At 40.6% G+C, this 25,447-nt stretch overlaps 1 protein-coding gene across 1 annotated transcript; it reads left to right on the top strand.

Annotated features, from left to right (window-relative positions):
* Positions 1–2,006: 2,006 nt before the first annotated feature.
* LOC142430490 (uncharacterized) lies at positions 2,007–25,440 on the top strand. The gene is given in 6 exon segments (XM_075535575.1): positions 2,007–2,074; positions 10,053–10,164; positions 16,204–16,481; positions 16,584–17,563; positions 23,559–23,632; positions 25,357–25,440. Coding segments are annotated over 6 exon segments (1,596 nt in total).
* The last annotated feature ends 7 nt before the right edge of the window (positions 25,441–25,447 follow it).

Genomic DNA, 25,447 nt, shown 5'->3' with positions numbered 1-25,447 from the left:
TCTACTTACCTCACTATTGTGCATAAATGGGTTACCCAATGGTAGGCATTTCTTCACACACAGTAGATATTGTAAAGAATACACAGGATGCAAGGGGATTGGGGTGGGTTAAACTTGATGAAAAGCTCAGCAGGGATTTGAGTGGCATATGTGAGCACGATTCAGCTGGATCACTTTAGCCAAATACATCAAGGGCTGTGGTCTGAGGTGCAGTACAGGTTAGTAAAGAGTGTTCTTCATAAAATACTCATTTCTTCAGTTAGATTGCTGGTGAAATGAAGATATTTAGCTTCAATGGAGCTTGAGAATTTTGAGGTTTTAAAAACTTCCATTTAATTCTGAAAATAAATATTGTATATATAGAATGTGGATCCAAAGTTTAAAAGGATATTTGAGAAATTAGTAAAATTGCTCTGTAAAGATAGAGTGGACTCTGTTTAATGTAAACACCCTCAGATTGGAGCATGATTTGATCCCATGGTGTGGGGGTAGTCAATATTTAGTACGCAGAGTACAGGCTAAGAATCTGCCATGTCTTTCTCAACATTGACTCCTCTTCTGTTTCAGATCAATGATTTGCCACAGAGAAATATGAGCCAATCTAGGGAGCAAGAAATCTGTTACTACTGTCTTGCACATTGAAGTATCACCAGAGAGGATTTCAACTTCTGACTGGTTTGTGAACCAAATCCATTCACCAGACTCCAAATAGGGTGAGCAAACAGCAGTTCATCTTCTCCTCAAGGGTTGCTATAATTAGAATCCACTCGATGGCAGTGAGTTGCGTTTTAGGTTTGGGTTGCTGATGACAGTGACACCTCAATGTCTATTTGCTATGTCCCTAATTTGATTAAGCCTCCATTAAATTCTATCTGATCATTAACCAAGCAGCTAGGTCATCTTCTCCTGGGGGAAATGCCTTTGAAGTAGATCGCCTGCATTCCTTTCCAGCCAGACCTTCTCCACTTGCCTGCCTAGGTGTATCCTTGATGGAGATCAGCTTCCTGAGGACAAACTGGGGGCCATTGTCATGAGTCTTGCCTTGACTTGCTTTGTGTAAAGGCCCTACACCTATTTTGTAAGTCCCTTTAATAATGTGCATGTCTTAATCATGGTCCCATTCCTGTTGCTGTAGTTCCATCTGTACATGTGATTTATTAATCTGCGACCAATCATAATCCGTACAATGTCTTTTGTTCTATGTCCTGTTTATTCAGGGTCCCGACTGAATCCTTGTTGTTGTTATCAGTTGTTATTTTGACTTCATGCTATTGGCCTCCCTTAAATATATGGTGTGTGTGCGTGTGTGTGCACGTGTGTGCATGCGTGCGCGTGCCTTTTGTTATCTTCAAAGTATAATAAATGATCTCCTTAAATTATATTTGACATAGGGTTTACTTTTCTACCCTAGCACACAATTTAGGGTCATAAATGACTCAAGGTACAGTTCTCCTTTCAGACAGAATCTTGACAGACATACCTGCAGGTAAGGTCAGACTCTGCAGCCTCCTGGTCTCTGTCCTGAATGAGCAAATGTTACAAAGTTCTTTTAGCACTGCAGATAAATGGTCACTCCGCCCCTTAGCCTCAGACCAAATTCACTCAGCTCTGTGTGGGTTGGCCAGTCTAGTTCCCAAGAGAGGTACTCAGATGTACACTACTTCACCTACTAACTTCCTGCCCAAAGGCACTGAGCTCTTTTGTTGTGTAACCTCTAATCCCATTGTTCTCTCTCAGTCTCTTTGTTTTGCTACCACCATGTCTCTGTTGCTGCTCCTTCCCATCGCTTTCTCTCTTGTATCATAGCTCTCTGCCTTTTGGACTGAAGAGTTTCAATAAAAGAATCTAGGATGTGTCCCCCCATCCCTGCAAGCCGCCATGTTTTCTCACTTAGTCTTCCCCCACAAGGAAATGGCCGGGGAGCACCAAGAAACGCAGAGGAACCCGGGCTGATGAGTCAAGGCAATGGGGTAAACCAGAACAGCTCTGTGTAGGGTGGGAAGGCCATGGCGTCCAGTAGTGACTGGCTGTCCGGGGTGAATATCATGCTGGCAATGGCCTACGGGAACCTGCTGTTTGTACTGCTATTTATTTTTGTGTAAAGGCAAATCATGCATTTTGCCATGAAATCTCGGAGGGGCCCTCATGTCCCTGTGAGACACAATGCCCCCAAGAATCTGAAAGAAGAGATTGATATTCAACTATTCAGAGTTCTGGATTGCAAGTAGGAACTCCGGCTCCTTGCAGATGATGATGCCAGGCTACCACAGCTGGAAACCCAGGGACATAAAAAGTGCTGCAACTGTCTGTCCAAGAGATAACTCTGCATGCCACACCTGCCTCTGAGATCACATTTCACAGTGAAGGTCAGCATCCCCATTCCCTAAAGGGCAGAAATTTCCATTCCTACCTGCTTGATCTTTGTAACAAGACTACTCCTTTCAAGGATATGCACAAGGCCCTCATTGATACCCTGCTGCATGACTATGAGGCAGTCAGCTGTGGGACAGGGGTCTTTTGTCCAGAGTGAGTCCCTGCACTATCAGGAGGCCCTGACTGAGCTGGCCACTGTGGTCAAAGAAGGAAGTGGGTGCTCTCAGTGACCCCACCAGTCAGCAGCCAGAGACCTTACCCAATCTCCTGAAGTCTCCCCACCTACCTTCCAGTCAGAAGAGTAAACGTGCCAAGCATTTCCTCGAATTGAAGAGCTTTAAGGACAGCTATAATACCCTGGGGAGTACTCTGATGGACCTGACAGACTCGCTGGAGATGAGCCAGGACTGGAGTGTGCTTGCCAGGCAATCCTCAGGTTAGCTGGCTGGTGGGCCTGCACTCTTGCCTGACGCTGCCGATGTGTGCAGAGATCATGCCTGGAAGACCTTGGGGGATATTTCTGAACAACAATTAAAACTATTTCCCCCCAACCCCCCAAAAAAGAATCTTGGATCCAGGCTCTTCTTCTTTGATGGTAGTGAGATCCCAGTTTTTGTTTCTGAAATGGCTCAATTAAACCGAATGTGATGCCCAGTGTGACTAATTCCCATGTTAGGTTTTCAGACATCTTATTTGTGTAGCCACAAGGGTACCAATGTATTGTTGGGCAAGCTGCCCAATCCTCTTAAACCAAAAACCCAACTCAGTGCTATCGAGTTAGCACTGACTCATAGAGAGCTTATAGGACAGGGTAGAACTGCCCTGTGAGTTTCAAAGTCTGTATCTTTATATCAGATTAGAGAGCCGTGTCACTCTTTTTTTTGTATTTATTTATTTTATTTTATTTTATTTTTAACAATTTATTGGGGGCTCATACAATTCTTATCACAGTTCATACATATACATACATCAATGGTATAAAGCACATCTGTACAGTCTTTGCCCTAATCATTTTTATCTCCTCTTTTCTTTTTTTACATTTTATTAGGCCTTGTCACTCTTGGGAGAAGAAAACACCATCTTTCTTTCGAGTTTCCAACTGCTGACTTTGGGGTTAGTAGCCCAACAGTAACCACTATGCCACCAGGGCTCCTTTGCTTCATTCACATTGGCGGGCGACAAACCTATGTAAATATTTGAAAGGAGTTAAGGGGCCATAGCTAGAAAGACTGTATGCTTGTATAGGCCAACTAGCAAACTACATTAGGTACTACAAATAATGCTACACTAAAAGCATTGTTTACCTTGGGATTGAAAAGTGCACTCACTGGGGTGGGAGGATGCATACTTCTTACTTCATTTCCCTCTAAATAAAGTTTCAATCTAATATGATACATAAGTGTTTATTTTGGAGCCCTGGTTTTGACATGTATTAAGAGTTGGACTGCTAACCTCATGGTCAGAGGTACAAACCCACTACCTGCCTGTCATGGCTTTAGACTCTCAGAAACTCTGTGCAGCAGTTTTATTGTGACCTATTGGGTTCTTATACATCTTACTCTACATGATGGTGAGTTTTAAAGTGTTTCTAAAGTGATTGTACAATGTATAGTTCCTCTAGAAATTCACTTTCAGTTTATAATAGCTTCTTATATAGGCCATTTAAAATGTTTCCAGATGCTTTAATTAACATAATCATCTTCGAAGTTCACTGATTTTTCATTCACCTTGAGAGTCACGCAATAAGGAATTGATAGTTCTGTATGCTGTCAGGTAGGGATCCAGCTCCCCCCCCCCCTTCTTTTGGCATGTATATTTGATTGTCCAATCTCTTTATTATAAAGTCATCTTTTACTCACATGTCTGAAAATTAAGAGTTTTTGATTTATTGGCCATGGTATAAACAAGTTTTCCATCACTCAGTAAGGGCACTGTTAACAGGATTGGGGACTTTGTTTTAAGAACAGGGACAGAACAGTAACAGCATCTGGACCTACAGGTTATGTATTACTCACATTGTATTCTCTCAACAGCCTGCAAATTGGGTGTCAATAGCAGCACAGAATAAAGAGGAAGAAGTGCCTGGTTTGGGTATTATTATTTCTGGGATGTCCCCATGAGAGATTGAAATTTGTGAGCATCGTTAGAGCTGATCCACATAAGACAAACATAGAGCATCCCAGTTGCTGGCAGTCTTATAAGGACCAAAGAAAATGACCAAGGCTCAGGAGCTTCTGATGCGTTTTATACTTTTCTGTATTTCCTACTGGAATTGTAGAAGCCTGTATAATACTGATTCAGGTCACTGGAAAAGTGGAAATTTGAAATCAGAAGTTATAAGTAAACTCTGATTCCGATTTCAACACTGGGCAGGAGATTAGGAATATATATATATATATATATATATATATATATTGATCATATACATATTGACATTGAATTAAACTATTGACATTGAATATAATACATCACTGAGAATTGTTTGGATGACATTCTTTCAATTCATTATTCTATGGCCAACCCATGAGAATCAATCAAATGACATGCTCTGCCTAGTTTTGTTTTTTTTAAATCATTTTTTGGGGGGATCATACAACTCATCAAAATCCATACATACATCTATGTGTCAAGCACATTTGTACATTTGTTGCCATCATCATTCTCAAAACATTTTCTTTCCAATTGAGCCCTTGATATTAGATCCTCAATATTTTCCTCCCCCTTCACCCTTCCTCCCTTACTAACCCTTGATAATATTTAAGTTATTATTATTTTTTCATGTCTTACACTGTCCCATGTTTCCCTTCACCCATTTTCTGTTGTACATCCCCCAGGAAGGGGCTTATATGTATTTCATTGTGATAGGCTCCCCTTTTTTCCCCTACCTTCCCCTGCCCCTCCTGGTATCTCTACTCTCATTATTGGTCCTGAGGATTTTATCTATCCTTGATTCCCTGTGTTTCCAGCTCCTGTCTGTACCAGTGTACATCTTCTGGTCTATCTGGATTTGTAAGGTAGAACTGGCATCATGATAGTGTGGGGGGGGGGGGGAAGAGGAAAGAACTCGAAGAAAGTTAGATGTTTCATTGGTGCTATACTGCACCCTGACTGGCTATTCTCCTTCCCATGACCCTTCTGTAAGGGGATGTCCAGTTGCCTATAGATGGGCTTTGGGTCTCCACTCCACCCTCCCCCTCATTCACAATTATATGATTTTTTTGTTCGTTTATGTCTGACACCTGATCCCTTCGACACCTTGTGATCAAACAGGTTGATGAGCTTCTTCCATGTAGGCTTTGTTGCTTCTCAGCTACATGTCTGCTTGTTTGTCTTTAAGCCTTTAAGACCCCAGATGCTGTATCTTTTTATAGCCAGGCACCATCAGCTTTCTTCACCACATTTGCTTTTGCACCCACTTTGTCTTCAGTGGTTGTGTCGTTGAAGGTGAGCATCATGGAATGCCTGGTTAATAGAACAAAGTGTTCTTGCATTGAGGGAGTACTTGAGTGGAGGCTCAATGTCCATTTGCTACCTTAATATGAAAACCTATAAATAATGCCCATAGATCTATTTCCCCATCATCATATATAAATATATATATATATATATATATAAATATATATATATATATATATATATATATATATATATATATATATATATATATATATGTATTTGTACATGCCTGTATTAGGTGTCTATTAATGCCCTTTGCCTCCATTTTCCTTTCTTTATTTTCTTTTACTTTCTTCTTGTTCAACTGTCACATTCAGCCTTCATTTGGGTTTTAGTAATTCCTCTCAGTTACATTACCCTTGATCAAGCCCTACTAGGTCTCCTACACCCTCCTCACATCAATTTTGAATCACTTGTTGTTTCCTTGTCCTTGGATTTGTTAACACCACTTCTTTTCCCTCTGCCTTCCCTTCATCCATGTTCCCCGCCCCCTGGAACAGTTGATCCCTTTGTTTTCTCCTCCAGACTGTTTATCCTACCTATCTTTTCTAGAGAGAACTGCAGAGATAATAATATGCACAGAAAACAACATAGCAAAACAAAGCAACAAAAGACAATAAAACCAACAACAACACAAAGAAAAGCTTGTAAATAGTTCAAGGTCTGTTTGTTGACCATTAGGAGTGCTTTCCAGTTGAGTCTGATGGGGTTCCATGGCCTGGACCCAAAGTCTACTTTTGGTATTTCCTGGGGAATTCATTGCTCTGTTGCCCTTGCTGTTCTGTTGCATGCCCTTAGTGTTTCACCTCAGTGTGGTAGGGTCAGATTGGGTACAATTCCTGCACTCTTTCCAGTATTATTCCCCATAATGCTTTGGGTCTATGAGGGATGGTGTGTCTCCTATTTGGGCTGGCCCTATGGTTCTCTCTGTGCTTTGGCTGCTCTGAGCGGGAATATCACCCTCCAGACTTAGTGGGCCAGCATGTATTCCACTCTCTCTTCCTCTCCCTTCATTTGCTTCTGTGTCCTCTGGTCTGATATGTCCTTTCCCCTGAGCTGTAGCTTCAGTGCTGTCCTCTGAAGTGAATTCTTCTGCGGGAGGTGAACTGTCCACATAGTTGGGATTGGCGCTGGCCCCTCAGACCTCTCTATTGGCTCCCTGCTTCATGCTCATATGTTGCATTCACATCTTGGTACACTGGGTTGAAGTCTGGTCCCTCTTTCTCTGTGGAGATATAAACAATACCCTCCCCTTGAATGGGTTAGTGCCCTGTTCCCCTGCTACCAATGTTTTTTCATTCTCCCCTCCCCCCTTTTCAGTTGGCTTCCATATGTATCCCTGGATGATTTGATCTGGCCCGTGCCATACTCCCTGGACCTCACGCCAGGAATGTTTGTATATAGTAGCTTTTTCCTATGACCCTTTTGCACTTTAAGCTTACCTCAGCAGACGTATGTTGTACTTGTCCTTTTGTGCTTGGCTTTCCCTGCTCAGCATAATTTCCTCCTGTTCTTCCCATGCAGCAATGTGCTTCATGTGTTTATCACTGCTTTTAGGGATGCGTAGTACTCCATTGTATGTATGTACCATAGTGTTTTAATCTATTCATCTGTTGATGGAAATTTGGGTTGTTTCCAAATCCTTGATTATGCCTAGTTTTTAAGGAGAAATAAGATCACCTCTTTAGGACCGTCCAGTATTCCATGGGATTTTTCTCTGATTAAGTCTCCTTAATGCTTCTTTCTGAAGGTGAACAACCAAACAGCCCCATTATCATTAATGCATCTAAATTATCATCAATGCATCCCCCAAACAGCCCCGTTATCATTTATGCATCTAAAATGTGACTTGTAGCAATTGTGGTTTAAAAAATGGGTGATAGCTTTTCACATCCTCTAACTATAGAAGTAGGAGGGAGAATCGCCCATCAACACCAGCCCTGATTTATGTGAGGCAGAGTTTAAACAGACCTGTACCTGCCAGTAGTTTTCCAGTTCTGACACCCGTATCTTTCCCACAGTCTTCTGTTACTCAGCTCATTAATTTTTACAGTGGCCATGTGCAAATTACAGTCCAGAGTCACAGGTACAAATCTTATTCAGTAACAGTTTGTAATTTGGTATCAGAATTAATAGGCTACACATTGGCATTCATATTAAAAAACCATGTAGGCAAATTTGCTCTTGTTCAGGGCAGGCCTGTTCTCTCTGTTCCTTTCAGACATTTAGCCCCTGAAGGTAGGCTCATTTCATAGTTTCTTCTCTCTAGGCTCCTCTCAGCTCCTTAAGGGATATCATCCTCTTGATCTTGCCTGCCTGTCCCATATCTTGGCTTAAAAGCCCTTTCTGGACCTGTTACAATTGGCTCTGTCATGTGTCCCTTCTGCCCTCGGCATTATCTCCATTGGTACTCATGAATATTACAGTGCATTGTGCAGGAGCAGTAGTAGACCAGTCCCTATGAGGTAGAGGTTCAAGGTGTTCCTTGATTTGCTCTGCAGTATCTCACAAAACTAAATAGCCATCAGGTAAATAACTCTTCAGGATGTGGAAGCTGGTGAATCTCAAATGTCAGGCAGCAAACTGTTGGCTCATGGAGTGGAGGAAGCTCCCAAATCAGGTCACACAGGCAGCTTGCAGTTGCAGGATGTCATGGAAATGGCTCCTGAATGTCTGCAAGCTGGCAAATCCCTAATCCCTGGGTTCATTCTGAACTATGTGGCTGCAGGGGCTAACAAAACCAAATTAGCTCTTCAGATAACAGGCCAGTGTCCCACTGTCTCATCTCAACTATACCTGCAGGCAGTTCTCTCTTTCTTGATATGATGGCTTCTTGGTTCAAACTAGCACCTTCCCAGCTTAGGCCAGATTAGGAGGGGCCCCTTAGAGAGCATGTGATGAAAGAAGGCAGGTGCAAGAGGACCTTTTAGTTAAAGTTAAGTCAATACAGCTCGAAGGTGGCTGAGAAGAATTTGTCCTAAGAATGACAAGAAATGCTTGTCCTAAGGTGGTTTCTAAGAGTTTCCCACACTCAGGAAGGGACATACACCCTATGAATTTTCTGTTTAGGGATCTGAGTTATAGCTTCTTATTCCTGATCCCAAGTTTTACCTTGTTCATTAATAGTCCACTTTGATCTATGAGTTTTGTATGGCCATCACAATGGATTATCAAACCCAAAAGTGAGACAAAGAGTGTTTTGGGAGGAATGACTTGTGTAAGAATTGACCAAAAATGTTGGAGAGCTGAGCTCTGTTTGACCTCCCCCTCTGCACTGTTCCTGATAGCTGGTGCCACTGAAGGTACAGAGCCTCGTACGCTGGTGATGCTACTAGGACTCCACATTCCATTGCACAATGTGCTGTAAATTTGTTTGTTGATATTAACAGGTGTTTATCTACTTTGTGTGAGTATAAATCAGCTACTTCTAGCTCATTCAGCTCATTTCACTGGTACTCAAAATTCTAATTTTATGAGTGTGTGGATTACTTTGGTGGTACAGAGGTCCCCAACACTCGAACCTTAGGAGTGACATTGCAATTGTGGCAAATATTAAAAGACAGAGAGAAGACAGCCGGACACAGGGGCTCTCTTCCCATGTCAGGCCTGAGAGAGTGAATGTATTTTCCAGTGGGCATATGTAACGGAGCTTACAGATCATTCATAGGCACGCACCTCATGCAGTTAGCATATACATTGTCAATGGTATAAAGTGAGTGAGTATAATATAAGTGAGTAACTTGACAAGCAAGAAGGTGAGTCACCATCTTGACCTAATGCTGCTTGACCTCAAACCTGCCCTGAGCCCTGCCCAGACATTTGCTACATTTTATGGTTGACTGGCTACAGAACCTGATTATTCTAATTTACAGATAACCTTCAAGCACAGTGAAGCAGCTAGGCAGAGAAATGATTTTTCTACTACTGTGTTTCCACCAAAATAAGACACTGTTTTCTATTTATTTTTCCTCAAGAAGACACACTATGGCTGATTTACAGGGGATGTCTTATTTTTATTAAGTATGGCACAACAATCTACATTTATTCAAATATAGTTAAGTCACCTTATTGTGGAACATCAACCTTCAGTGCTCAGTAAAATGGCAGCCACAGCCTTACTTCTTCCCCCTGAAGACACACAATACCTAAAGCAGAGCGCCCTGCTCCTCACTTCACTGAGGAGACTTTTACATTCACTGTCTATGTCTCCCTCTCTGCCTCAGCTTGCAGCACGCAAAGAACAACCGGGACCTGACAGTGGGGCGCGATCAGGTTGATGGGACTGCCCACACCCCTCCCGTCATCTCCGAGATAGCAGCTGTCACGATGGGGCAGGTGAGAAGGGTTGTCCATCTTCATTAACTCTCTTTGGCGATATGCTGCATAGCCACGCCTTTCACTGTCTTATTTTCGGAATATGGCTTATATTGCACAATTACTTAGATATTCTGCTATGGCTTATTTTATGGGTCTGTCTTATTTTCGAGGAAACACAGCATGATAGCTCCTTCTGCTCCTTCATGGAGGTCTATTGTTGGTTGCACAGTATTTGGCCTGGAAAACGTGTATTTGAAAACATTTCTTTATCAGAACAATGGAGATCTTTCGGAAAATAAGACTAGTTTTCCATGCCCATGGTTGCAAGTGTAGAAAACAAGGTCAAATGCTTTCTACCAAGTCCTCAGTTTACCACACACTATGGATTGCATTAGCACGAAATAGCTTTTATTGCTGTTTTGCTTTCTTTACTGTAAGCTGTATATATATATTTTTTTTCATCTTCAAATGGAAAATATTTCATTAAATAGACTTCTCTTACTACAGGAATCACTGACATTCAATGACGTGGCTGTAAAATTCACCCGTGAGGAATGGCAGCTCCTGAACTCTGCTCAGAAGACCCTATATCAGGATGTGATGTCTGAGAACTATCACAACCTGGTTTCCATTGGTGAGGAGAGTTCTCGAGTTATTGGCCTCCTCACTGGCTTTTCTTATCTTAGGTGTTAAATTCTTTGCAGTATCTGTGGTTTTCTTAAAGAGGTAGATTCTCATTGCATTCTCTGGTACTAAGTTAGTGAGTAAGGTCTTCTACTCTTGCAAGAACACCTTTTACTGTGTTCCTTTGAACATAATTTTCCTAGAAACACAACAGTCTGCAGGCTTTACAAACCTTAGGTTAAATTTGGTGTGTCTAAGATTCTGTAATTTCTTATGAACAGGTAATCTAGTTATTACCTCAGAAGCTTCCTCTCAATAAGAACAAGGAGAAATGTGGTCGTTTTTAGAGACAAGCTATAGTGGAAATTTTTCAGGTGCGTGGTCAAAATACCTTAAGGGGAATTGGCCAGGGAGGTTGATTCAACAGGTAGAAGGCCTCACATCCATCATAGGTGTCGGATAATACATAAAAGTGTGTGCTCCTTCGAATGTGAGACCTCACTTTTCCTACCAGTTGCAAAAAGTATTCCTGTAGCTTTTCTGAAATTAGATTTTTAAACTTCCATTTATTTGATTTACATTATTATATGTCTGTGTCCATAATTTTCTTTAAGATTGTCAAACTTTCCCTTTTATGTGCTTCTACCTTACTATGAAATCCATCTTGCAAGCCTCTCTCCAAACAGAGAACTTGGAGTACATAATTGTCCCCAGAATACAACACATTCCTCCACTATTGAGCAAGCATAGATCTTTAGCTCCCACCATAAATAGGTCTCCATTGTGTTTCCTTAGCTTCCCCCTTGGAGTTTCTCTATTTTAGTTATTACTTCATAACTAATTTTGCTACTGTTATGAATCGGGTAGCCCCTGTGAAAGGGACCTTTGATCCCCAAAGGCTTCACAGCCCACAGCTTGAGAACCACTACTCTAAAGGTTTGGTTTGCATTTTCTCATTTTTTTCTCCTCTCCCTTTAATGTTTTCTTGATTCTAGTGACATAAGTTATTTCTGTTTTCTAATGGAGATGGTAAAATTGCCGTCTTTGTTGGAATTGTTTAACAGACATATTTTTCCATAGTTTACTCTTTTCGGTGAAATACATGTGTGACTTCTGTTATTTTCAGGTATCTAAGATCATTTTCCCAGCAAAAAAATGTTATCAAGTTAGGATATTCTTTAGCACTGTACCTTCAATTTTTTTCTACCTGTAAGATTTTTTTTTAAATCATTTTACTGGGGGCTCATACAGCTCTTATCACAAGCCATCCATACATTAATTGTGTAAAGCACATTTGTACATTTTTTACCCTCATCATTCTCAAAGCATTTGCTCTCCACGTAGGCCCTTGGCATCGGCTTCTCATAATTTCCCCTCCATCCCCACTCCTTCCTCCCTCATGAACACTTGATAATTTATAAATTATTATTTTGTCATATTTTACACATCTTCAATGTCTCCCTTCACCCACTTTTCTGTTGTCCATACCCATATGTAGATCCTTGTAATCGGCTCCCCCTCTCTACTCCACCCTTCCTCTGTCTTCCTAGTATTCGTCACACTGTGTTCTTAAAGGGATCAGCTAAGCTGGATTCCCTGTGTTTCCAGTTCCTATCTGTACCAATGTACATCCTCTGATCTAGCTGGATTTGTAAGGTAGAATTGGGATCATGATGGGGGTGGGGGGATATAGGGAACATTTAGGAACTAGAGGAAAGTTGTATGTTTTATCTTTGCTACACTGCACCCTGACTGGCTTGTCTCTTCACCGCAACCCTTCCTTATAGGGATGTCCAATTGCCTACAGATGGGCTTTGGGTCTCCACTCTGCACTCCCCCTCATTCACAATGATACAATTTTTTTTGTTCTGATGATGTCTGATAACTGATCCCTCTGATAACTTGTGATCACACTGGTTGGTGTGCTTCATCCATGTGGGCATTGTTGCTTCTTAGCTAGATGGCTCAGTTTTTATTTAAGTTGCCAGTTCCTCCAATAATTATGTAAGTGCAAAGGACATTACTAACATCCTGCTTTCTTTTTTCTTTCTTTCTTATTTTCTTTTCATCAAATACATGTCTGATGCATATTCCTTACTATGCAGTATGCCTTCTTAAGCCCACACCTTCTTAACAGGTCCAAAACCTAAAAGATGCTTTGCTGCTTCTGAAGAACATTTTGGCTCTATATTCCACCACTGATTTTGTTGTTGTTGTTATTGAAACAGTGCATTGTATATTCAATATTGCTGTCTTTGTTTTCTGTCTTTTTAGTATTCTTTTGGTTTCCAGGTGTATGATGTCCATGGTGTCATCCGACAACTTATCTGGTCTTTGGTCATTAGTGTTCAGTCATCAGTGTTCAAATCCTCAAGTTTATTCTTTAGATAGTCTCTACGCTCTGTGATCTAAATCCTTTGGCTAGCTTCAACTTGCATTTGAGGAAATTTTATCAGTTAACTTGTGTGTCATTTCTTTCACGAAAGCCACATTTTCCAATTACTCATATTGTTCCCAAATTTTACATTCATCGCTGCACATGATTGCATGGTTGATCAGTGTCAGGTTGCAAAAGTTATGCAAAATTTTCAATATATATATATATATATATATTTTTAATCATTTTATTTGGAGGTTTTACAGATATCATAAGATTTCATAATTCAGTCACATGGAGCAGTACTGTACAATTGCCACCACAGTTGCAAAACATTTTCTTCTTGAGCTCCTTGATATTAGCTCCCCTTTATTCTCTCCCTCCACCACCCTCAATTTTTTCACTGTGGAAAACAGAACCTGGATGAAAGTATAAGGCAGCCTTATCTCTATACTCCTGACCACAGGGCTTGAAAGACCAGTACTAGTGTTAGAAGAAAACCTCCACAAGCCCCAAGGATAAAGCTAGAGCTGATAATGCACAATCTCCAGATAGAGTTTTCTTCCCAACTAACCTCCCTCCACTACAGATCTTCGAATACAGCTCCTACAGGTGGCTGACTTCTTGCTTCTCAGCTAAAAGATGCCTTGCTTTAAAAGCAATTAGCTTCCTTTTGTTGCTATCACTCAAGGAACCAACTATCCTTTTGTCTCTTAAATGCCTTCTGGAAGGGTCCTAAGGGATGGTTGTGTAATTGAAGGGCAGAAATAGAAAGGCACTCACCTCTTCCAGGATGTCAAGTCTGAGCAGGAGAGAGAATGTTCTTTCACCAATTTACCATATATACTCATGTTTATGCCCAGTTTTTCAGCACTTTTTAATGCAGATGTGTTGTAAAATGCAGTTTTTATGATATTTGGGTTGACTTATACTCTAGTATATATGGTATAATATCTCTAGCATGCAGCCACACCGCACCCCCCACCCCAACCACACAAACAGAAACACAGACACCTATGTACCTAACAAGGTAGGCAGTGACTTTAACCTGGAGGTCCCTGAACTATTTGGGTGAGCAACTTAAGTCCAGTGCTGAGGGCAGGTGGGGGGGAGGGGTAACTGTCCCCTGAACAGGGTGGCCAATAACAACAGGTCTGCTCTTATAGCTAAAGCTGGTGGCAGCTAGTAATTAGCCATGTTCTTGTATGAGGTATCATTAAGGTCAAACTATAATAAGGGAGTATTGTGGGGATGATTTTTAATTCAGAGAATGTGACTGGGACTCTTTTCCAACTTACAAATGTGAATGCTTTCCTCTTCACAGATACTAGGCCTTGCGATCTTCCTTAATTCTGAGAATAAAGAATTTGTCTCCATCCAACCTCTTCTTGGTCCTCAGTTTCCTACAGCCTGATACTTATCATGAAGTGTTCTAAAAGTAATCAGGATATTCCCAGAATCCAATTTGTCCATTCTGTTGTGTTTGTGCCATCTGGAGGCTGCCACCCATTGCGACTATGTAAATTCACTATTAAATGACCTCGCTATCTTATTCTGACATCGGAGATGAGGCCGCTCTACCCCATTTTGCTGTCTCCATCTTCCTTAATTGCACATGCTATTTCTAAGGGCCTGTTTGGTTGTGGGGCTAAATCCCACACTTTATGTTTGCTTTAACAGTTGGTGCACAGATTTAAATAACACTTGTGACTTGTCTTACCTGCATGCATGTGAATAGTAACCTACCACTGACAGAACTATACTTCAGAGAAGATCTTGCTATGTACTTTTTGATGATGAATATGACACCAGTATTTTGGATTTGTCAATATCAGCCTTATAAACCACTTGATTATCTAATTAAAAATAGCCAGTACCAGTCTATTAAAGTTTAATAAGCCATATACCATCAGTATTTAAACATTCCATTTTGTTTTGACAACATGCAATTGTTCTTGATAATACTTCATATATCCGGTCTTCCAATTATTAGAGGATATATGCAGCGATTTTTTTCTCATTTTCAGTCATGACCTGTTAACCACTTAAGGTCCCCAAAGCTCTCCTCCATCCACATCATTACTGTTGATTGTACTTTGAAGATTTAGTACTTGTTCAGTGTTATTTCGTTGCCATTAAACCTGAGGGGTTCATGTTCCAGAAGCTGATCACCAGGTCTTCCTCCCAGTCCCTATTTCTGGAGAATCCACTAAGACCTGTGGACCATGGATGGTCCTGCTTGTATTTGAAATACTGGGTGGCAGTGCTTCTGGCATCACAGCAACCTGCACCACAGGACAGCACTATAAGATGAGTGCTGTGAGCTAGAATACAGGCTCCATAAACATAAACAATATGTAGCTGTGCCATAGTACCTTTCATATATACCTGTAAAAATGGTTTTCTCCCAAGTAGAAAATTCTGCATTTTTCACATTCCCAGCTTTATCTAGTACTTAGTTGTCTCTCAGTAAAGATTGATGGAATGAATACATCTGTCATCTACCAACTGAAATTAGCAAGCCTTACCACTACTTTGGCCTATTGGTCTCAATGTCTTGTTTGTATTACATTTGTTGTATATTTTCATGGCCTTATTTAAACAAATACCAAATCTGTGTTCATTCATTAATTTCATATCCAACCTTGTTTCTATAATAACTGTTTTTATCATTTGGATTGCTTACATGATTGTATTTCTTCCAGTGGACAATAAACTTTAAGCATAGTGTTTTATTTACATTCATATAAGAGGGTTGTCACTAAAGATTTACCTTGTATCAATGCTTATTTTAAGAGGTCAATTATAAATCAAGATGATGGAAAGATTCATTGTTCTCTTCTTTTATAGAACTCCAGAAAGATGGTGATCATATGCTCGAATACTTGCAACATGAAAGAAATATGAACAGAAAGGAACGGTGCTATAAATGCAATACATTGGAAAGTATGGTTTCTCAGCACAAAACTAATTTTCTTCTCAAGGAAAATTATGAGATGTTTGGCTTACATGAAGAAATTGTAAAATCAGATTTAATCATTCTGGAATTAAATCAGAACAGGAGCAACAAAGTACAGAAGTCAGCTGTGCTCAATGGAGATGAGAAAACTTTTCGCCATGTTGAACGGGAGCAATTTTATAGTGAAATGAGATTCCCTGAGTGTGAACAATCCAGGCTCATGAAGTCCCAGTGGATTCAGCATCAGGAATCATATGAAATTGACAAACCACACCCAGGTGATAAACGTGGGACGGCCTTCATTGAAGAGTCTTTGCTGTCTGAGCACCAGATCATTGATACACTAGATAAGACCTACAGATGCAGATATTGTGGGCAAAAATTCAATAAAATGTTCAAACTTAATGAACATTATCAAAAAGCTCACGAACTGCAAAAGCTATATAAATGCTTAGAATGTGGCAAATGTTATCACAGTAAATCATACCTCAAGAAACATCAGAAAACTCATGCGGCACAGACTCTCTGTGTGTGCAATGAATGTGGGAAAGGCTTCACCAGGAAGAGTCTTCTCACTGCTCATCAGCGAACTCATACTGGGGAGAAACCCCATGTATGTGGTGAATGTGGCAAAGGCTTCATTCAGAAAAACCATCTCAAAATGCATCTACAAACTCATACAGGAGGAAAACCCTATGTATGTCATGAGTGTGGTAAAGCTTTCAGCTGGAAAAAATCCCTTCTAGGACATCAGGCATTTCACACAGGAGAAAAACCCCATGTATGTGGTGAATGTGGAAAAGCTTTTATCTGGAAGAATAATCTCAGTGATCATCAGCGAACGCATACTGGAGAGAAACCCCATGTATGTGGTGAATGTGGAAAAACTTTTATTGGGAAGAAGAACCTCGCTGATCATCGGCGAACTCATACTGGAAAGAGACCTCATCTATGTGGTGAATGTGGAAAAGCCTTTCTCAGGAAGGCTGCTCTCACTGTTCATCAGTTAATTCATACTGGAGAGAAACCTCATGTATGTAGTGAATGTGGAAAAGGCTTCACTCAGAAAGCAAATCTCAAAGCTCATCTACAAACTCATACTGGAGAGAAACCCCATGTATGTGGTGAATGTGGAAAAGGCTTTATCAGGAAGAAGGGCCTCAGTGTTCATCAGGGAATTCATACTGGAGAGAAACCCCATGTATGCGGTGAATGTGGAAAAGGCTTTATCGGGAAGAAGGACCTCACTGTTCATCAGGGAATTCATACTGGAGATAAACCCCATGTACATAGTGAATGTGGCAAAAGCTTCATTCAGAAAGGAGATCTCAAAACTCATCTATGAATTCACACAGGAAGCAAAACCCATGTATGTGGTGAATGTGGAAAAGACTTTCTTAGGAAGAATAAGCCCATTGTTCATCAGCAAACTCATCCTGGAGAGAGAGAAATCCCATGTATGTAGTGAATGTGGCAAAGGCTTCATTCAAAAAGCACATCTCAAAACACATCTATGAATTCAAACCAGAGATAAACCTTTCATGTGGTGAATGTGATGCCTTAGTAGGTACATCAGAGATTTCACCAAGGAAAGAAGCCCTTTCCATGAATTATTTGTGGGAAATCTTATATGTGGAAGTTAGGTCTTGTTAAACATGAGAAAATTCACAAGAAAACCTTTCATTGGAGTTAGGGTGACAAAGCTTTCAAAACAAAGGAAGAGGTTAGGTGGTAGATTTTGGCCTGGGCCAAGCATGGGAACAGACGATTGTGACTTAGCATATCGAGACCCATGTTCAGCATTGCTGTCTCTCTACTGATATGGCTCACTGTTTCAAAGAGAGGGCCTTCCAGACATCCACAGGGTGCATGGGTATCTCATTGTTCTTCTCTTTCAAAGAGCTGAACCTGGTGTTTCTGGATCAGAGATGTACCAACTAGTAGAGTATCCACACAGATGACATTTTTGCGTGCACCACCTGCATGCTCTTTGTTACCCACCAGAGACAGCACAGAAGTACAGTAAAAGAAGAATAAAGAAAATAGAAGATGTATGGGAACAATTAGTCCAGAGGATGAATTGACCACAGCGACTCTCATCCTCCACAACCCTGAGACCAGAAAAACTAGATGGATCACAAAAGGGTTCTAAGTCGAGTGGTAGACGAAAGTGGAACAAAACACAAAATCATAAAATAGTTCAGGCTTACTGGTCTGATGGAGACTTGGAATCCACAAATTATGGGCTTTAGTGACTCTTCACTCTGGGACCTGTACTCACTCCTCTGCTTCAGCTTTCAGCCAAACAATATACTGGCTTGGAGGGGAAAGATAACATCTGAGAATAACATACACTCCCGAGAATAATCAACTCTGCACAGCCAAATGGACAGCATTTGCTTAGGGATCAAACTCTTAAAAGCAAGAAGGAACAGGAAAGAAGGATGAAGAGTATAAAAACATAAGGAGGGTGGAAGTGGGAAGAAGGCTGGTATATCTTGGGAATACTATCAATGTATGAATTATTGAATGGAAAACCAATTTACTCTGTAAAGTTTTAAATCATAAAAAAAGTTTTTTTGTTTTTTTTTAAACGAAGAGCTCATGTCTCATCAACTATTTCATGTAGGATAGTTACCATGTAGCTGTAGTGAATGTGGATAGCAAACTTTTACCTGTGTTTCTAAGTTTTCTTTATATAAAGACACAAAATTGAAAAGTGTTAAGTTCAGTTAAGATGGGAAACTCCACAGGGAGCCATATGACATCACATACCTGTGATCTCTTGCAGAAGGAGAGATCTGGCCATGTAGTTACTTTGCATATACTCTCTTTTGGTTTCTCTCAATGTATCAGTAAACTGCATTAGGATTTTAACCGATGTAGTTCTGATTGGCCTTTGTCTCGAAAGGATTCATGTGACAAAAGAGGATTTGTAAAGCAGAGAAACCATATGAATACAGGGAATGTGGCAATGTATATGCATTTAGTGACTGGAAGTGCCTCCAGCATCCAATTACATTTTCTTTGATGTTCCTCAAAGTCCATAAGATAAACTCTGATGCACTAATTGGACAGAAGGGTTGAACAAAATGTCTGCCACATTGTATGACTGCAAATGTATATCCTGCAGGAAATCATGAATACAGAGACTAGGAAAGCCTGGTAGACATCCTGTATGCTTACGTACATTGATATCAAGACCAATATCTGATTTTACATTTGCTCTCTCTCTTGACCCTTGTTAACTACGTTAACTGGAGAAATACTGTGACCATAGAGCAGGAATGTGAATGTTCTCGCTCTCACGCAGAATTCTTTGGAAGGTGGATAATCGCAGATGCAGTTAAGTTAAAATATAACCCTTTATCCTTTGAGTTCCTTTTTGACCCATTTAAAATCTATTGTAGTTTTTAATATTCCTCTTTTGGATTGAGCTTTATCTCTTTTACTTTGTTGTTGTTTTTTTTAAATATATTTCTCTCTATGAATTCCATGATAACTAATTGCTGGATCATATGGGATTTCAAGTTCTGATTGTTTGTAGTGCCTCATTGTGTTCCACAGTGGCTGTATGTATTTATAAGTCCACCAGTAGTATATATGAATCCCAATCCCTCCAGATCCTCTCCACCATTTGATTTCCTTCTTTGGTTTGGGCTGGCATTGTAGGGGTTAAGTGCGAAATCATTGTGGTTTGAATTTGCATCTTCCTAAAGGCTAGTGATTGCGAACATTTTTTGTTTGTTATTCACAGGTACTTCATTTTTGGTGAATTGTCCGTTCATACATTTTTCCCATTTTTTCATTGGGTCTCTTGTTATTTTCTTGTTGAGATGTTATAGAGTTCTGTATAGATATGTTTTTAAAGGATATTTTTTAAAATTTAATTTTTTAAAATCATTCTATTGGGGCTCATACAACACGTAACACAATCCACTCATACATCCAACTATCATGATCCCAGTTCTACCTTGCAAGTCCGGATGGACCGGAGGATGTATAATGGTACAGATGGGAACTGGAAACACACAGGGAATACAGAGTTCTGTATATTTTTGCAATTAGCCCTTTGTCCGATGTGTCATTGGTTAAAAAAAAAACAACAATTCCCAATCCGTGGGCTCTCATTTCATTTTTTTGTTATTTATAATCATTTCATTGGGGACTTGTACAACTCATCATAGTCTATATACACATCTATTGTGTCAAATATATTTGTACATTTGTTGCCCTCATTCATTCTCAAAACATTTGCTTTCTATTTAAGCCCTTGGTATCAGAGCCTCAAACACCCCTTCTTCCCCACTCCCCCTCCCTCATGAACCCTGGGTAATTTATAAGTTATTAATATTTTATTATATCCTACAATGCCCTACGTCTCCCTTGACCCACTTTTCTGTTGTCCACCCCCCCCAGAGAGGAGGTTATTTGCATATCCTTGTAATCGGTTCCCCCTTTGTATCCCACCTTCCCTCCACCCTCCAGTATCACCACACTCAGCACTGGTCCTGAAGGGTTCATCTGTCCTGGATACCCTATGTTCCCAGTTCCTATCTGCATCAGTGTACATCCTCTGGTCTAGCCAGGTTTGTAAGTTAGAACTGGGATCATGATAGTGCTTAGGGGTTGGGGTGGGGGGTGGTGGTGGGGGAGAAGGAAACATTTAAGAATTAGAAGAAAGTTGTGTGTTTCTTTGATGCTACACTCTACCCTAATGGCTTAACTCCTCCCCGTGACCCCTTGGCAAAGGAATGTACAGTTGCCTACAGATGGGCCTTGGGTCCACACTCCCCCTCATTCACAATGATAGGATTTTTTTTGTTCTTTGGTGCTTGATATCTGATCCCTTAAACACCACTTGATCACACAGGCTGGTGTGCTTCTTCCATGTAGGCTTTGTTGCTTCTGGGCTAGATGGTCACTTGTTTACCTTCAAGCCTCTAAGACCCCAGATGCTGTATCTTTTGATAGCTGGGCACCATCAGCTTTCTTCACTACACTTGTTTTTGCACACATTTGTCTTCCGCACGTGTGTCGTGCAAATGAGAATCACAGTAATAGAACACAGTGTTTTAATGTTGAGGGAATACTTGAGTGGAGGCCCAATGCCCATCTGCTACCTTAATATTAAAACTATAAATATATGCACATGGATCTCTTTCTCCATCATCATATATAAATATATTGACATATATACATGCCTGTGTTTAGGTCTCTATAAATGCCCTTTGCCTCCTTGTTCTTTCCTCTGTTTCTTTTTGCTTTGCTCTTGTCCCACTATCATGCTCAGCCTTCATTTTGGTTTCAGTAATTCCTCTCGTTCCATTGCCCTTGATCACACCCTCCCAGGCTTCCTACAGCATCCTTGCCACTGATTTTGAATCACCCATTCCCTTGTCCCTGGGTTGGTTAACACCACTTCCTTTCCCCCACCTTACCATCTCCCATGTCCTCCCAGAACCATCAGTCCTGCTTTACCACATTGTTTATCCAGCCTATCTTATCTTGATAGACCTGCGGAGATGATATGCACATAAAAACAAGACAGCCAAACAAAGCAATACAGAACAACAGCAGTAACAAAAAAACCCAATGACACAAAGAATCAAAAACCATTAAAAAAAGGAAAGTCCTCTTTTTCCCCCCCCTCCCTCCCCATTCTCCCCTCTCTCATATGCCCTTGATAATTTATACCTCGTTATTTTGTCATATCTTGTCCTATCCGGAGTCTCCCTTCCCCCCTTCTCTGCTAAGAGGACCTGATGCAAGGGGCTTAAGTGGAGAGCAAATGCCTTGAGAATGATTGGGGCAGGGAATGTATGGATGTGCTTTATACAATTGATGTATGTATATGTATGGATTGTGGTAAGAGTTGTTTGAGTCCCTAATAAAATGTAAAAGAAGAAAAGAAAAAAAAATGATTAGGGCAGGGACTGTACAGATGTGCTTTATACAATTGATGTATGTATATGTATGAACTGTGAAAAGAATTGTATCAGCCCCAATAAATTGTTAAAATAAAAAATTAAAAAAAAAAAGGAAAGTCTGTAAATGGTCTAAGGTCTGTTGACCTTTAGGAGTGTTTTCCTGTCAGGTCTGATGGGGTGCCACGCCCTGGCCTCAAAGTCTATTTTTTTTTATATCCCCTTGGGATAAGTTTGCTCTGTACGCCCTTAGTGTTTTGCTTTGGTGGGGTCAGCTCAAGCACAAATCCTACCCTGTGTCTTCAGTGTTGTCCCATGTAGGGCTATGGGTCCGCACGGGTGTCATGTTTCAGGATGGAGCAGGTCATAAAGTCCTCTCTGTGCAATGGCTCCTCTGAGCAGGGCTATTATCCTCAGGGCTTAGTGGTCCAGGTTGTGCTCCACTCCCTTCCTCCCCCTTCATTTGCTTCTGCTTCCTTCTGATCATGGCAGGGCAGTTTATTTCCCCCATCAAAATGTCTAGTCATTCGCTGTGGCACACCCTTCCATGGTGGGGGTCAGGCTGGTTCTGGTTGGGGCTAACCCTATAGAACAGTCTTTTTATGGATTCCCCCACCTGTTAATTGCCCCCCTGGTTTGGCGCATCATCTTGGGTTCTGTATGCACATTACGATTCTGTGGGGACACAACCAATACTCTCCCCTCGGGCGGGTTAGTGCCCTGTTCCGCCCATGTCATCATCTCACTTTCTCCCCACCCATATTCTCCTGCCTCCTTTCCTCTTATTTATGTTGGACTCACATGTACCTTCCTGGGTTTTGTCTGATCTCCCAACTACCTATAATCCCACCCATGTATTGAGAGATAAGTGTCTATTCTATTCCTGCAGTGCTGATTGTACTTACCTCAGGGGCCTCATACCTGTCTTTTTGAGATTGACTTACCTCACTTAACATGATTCCTTCCAACTCTTCCCATGAAATGCCGTGTTTCATGTGATTGTTTGTGCTTTTCAGTGCTGTATCATACTCCATAGTTTGTGCCAGAGCTTACTAATCACCTGGTCTATCAATGGAAACTTAGGCTGTTTCTATGTCTTTGAGATTATGAATTGTGCCACAATAAACATTGGAGTGCAGATGACTGGTCGTGTTTTCCTTGTTACCTCCTCTGGGTATATGCCCAGTAGAGGGATGACTGGGTCATAAAGTTGATCAATTTCCATTTTCTTAAGTATCTCCAGATTGCTTGCCACAGTGGCTGTACATATCTACATGACCACCAGAAATGGAAGAGGGTTCCTGCTTCACCACAACCCCTCCAACACTTGTTGCTCTCTGATTTCGGCTAGGCTTGGGAGTGTCAGGTGCTATCTCATGGTTTTAATTTGCATTTCTCTTACGGCTAATGAATGGGAACACTCTCATATGCTTTTTGGCCCTTTTGGATCTCTTCCCTAGTGAAAGTTCTTTTCAGTCATTTTTCCCACTTCCATAGGGGGTTAAATGTTTTCCTCTTTTTTCAGGTCATGAAGGTGTTGTAGATTTTAGTAATGAGCCCTTTGTCCTATATGTCTTTACTAAATTCCTCTCCCAGTCTGTGGGTTGTTTTGTCACCCTCTTGGTGTGAAGTCTTTTGAGGCACACAGGGTTTTATTTTTTATTAAATCCCATTTGTCAATTTCCAGTTCACCTGTGTGTGTGCCCTTCCCTATTGCAGTGAGTCTATGCATTCCCAAGGCCAATGATCTTAGGTTTCCCCCGATTCCTTCTTTGATGGTCCTGATGGTTTGCTGTTTTTCTTCTAGGTCCATGATCTACCTTGAGTTTAGTCTTCTGCAGGAGGTGAGGTAAACGTCTTGTTTCATTTTTCTACATGTGGATATCTATTTTTTCCAGCATCACTTGTTAAAAAGGCATACACTTCCCACTTGCTGGTTTTGGGACCCTTGTCGAAGATCAATTTTATATATGCTGAAGGTTTTATTCCTGGGCTTTTTATTCTTTTCGACTGCTCTGAGTAGCTGCCATTGTAATAGTTCCATGCTGTTTTGACCAGTATAGCTATGTAATACATATTAAAATCAGGTAAGGTGAGTCCTCTAACTTTGTCCTTCTTGAAGAGTTCTCTACTAATTCTGGGCTTCTTCCCTTTCCATATGAACATAGTGATTGGTTTTTCCAATTCATTGAAGAAGGTTGTTGGTATTTGAATCAAAATAGTATTGAGCTTGTAAAGTGCCTTGGGTAAGATTGTCTCTTTACTATGTTAAGCCTTCCAATCCATGAGCTTGGGATATTCTTCTATTTGTGGAGGTCGCTTTAGGTTTCCTGTAGTGAGATTTTGTAATTTTCCTTGTATAGTTCTTTAGGATATTTTGTTACATATAGTCCTAGGTATTTCAGTTTGTTCTTGGCTATTGTGAAGAGTACTGCCTTCCTGATTTCCTCTTCCATGGCCCTGTCTGGTGTGTATAGCAATCCTACCGACTTCTCTTTGTTGATCTTGTATCCTGCCACTTTTCCATATTCTTCTATTGCTGTAAATACTCCCATTGTGGGACTTTTGGGGTTTTCAATACAGGATCATGTCATTTGTAAATAGCGGTGGTTTCACCTCCTCTTCTCACATTTGGATCCCTTCTGCTGTCTTATGTTGTTAGCTAGAACCTCCAGTACGATATTGAATAGAAGTGGGGACAAGGAACATCCTAGTCTTGTACCATTTTTCAGTGGGATTGTTTTTGTCTTTTCTCCATTAACTATGATATTAGCTGTTAGCTTTTCTTAGACAGCTTGTATCAGCTTGAGGAATTTATCTTCCATTCCTATCTTCGTGAGTGTCTTAATTAGGAATTGGTGTTGGATGTTGTCAAATGCTGATTCTGCATCTATGGATATTATATGGTTTTTTTTACCTTGTTTTTCTTGATGTGGTATATAATATTGATGGTTTTTCACATGTTAAACCATCCCTGCATCCCTGGGAAGAATCTTACCTGTTTGAGGTAGATGATATGTTTATATACTTTTGTATTCTATTGGCCAATATTTTGTTAAGGATTTTTCCATGTATGTTCATTAGAGATATTGGTCTGTAATTCTCTATACCTGTGGGGTCTTTGCCCTGTTTGGGTATCACAGTTATGCTGGCTTCGTAGAATAAGTTTGGGAGTTTGTCATCCTTTTCTATGCTTTGGAATACTTTCTGGGGGACCAGAGTCAACTCTTAATGGAATTCTTGGTAAAATTCTGCTGTGAAGCCATCTGGCCCAGAAAATTTTTTTGTTGGTAGCTTCTTTTTTTGTTTTTTGTTTTTTACAGGGTTTGAAGTCCTCTTTAACCATTGGTGGGAACACTTTACAGCATAAGTTAAAAGTCGAGGAAAATAAATACATCAGCTCCTAGGAGAGTG

This window comes from Tenrec ecaudatus, chromosome 17 (assembly GCF_050624435.1).
Source record: "Tenrec ecaudatus isolate mTenEca1 chromosome 17, mTenEca1.hap1, whole genome shotgun sequence".
NCBI lineage: Eukaryota > Metazoa > Chordata > Mammalia > Afrosoricida > Tenrecidae > Tenrec > Tenrec ecaudatus.
The sequence above is the reverse complement of the archived record's forward strand: the minus strand, read 5'-3'. Positions and strand labels throughout refer to the sequence as shown.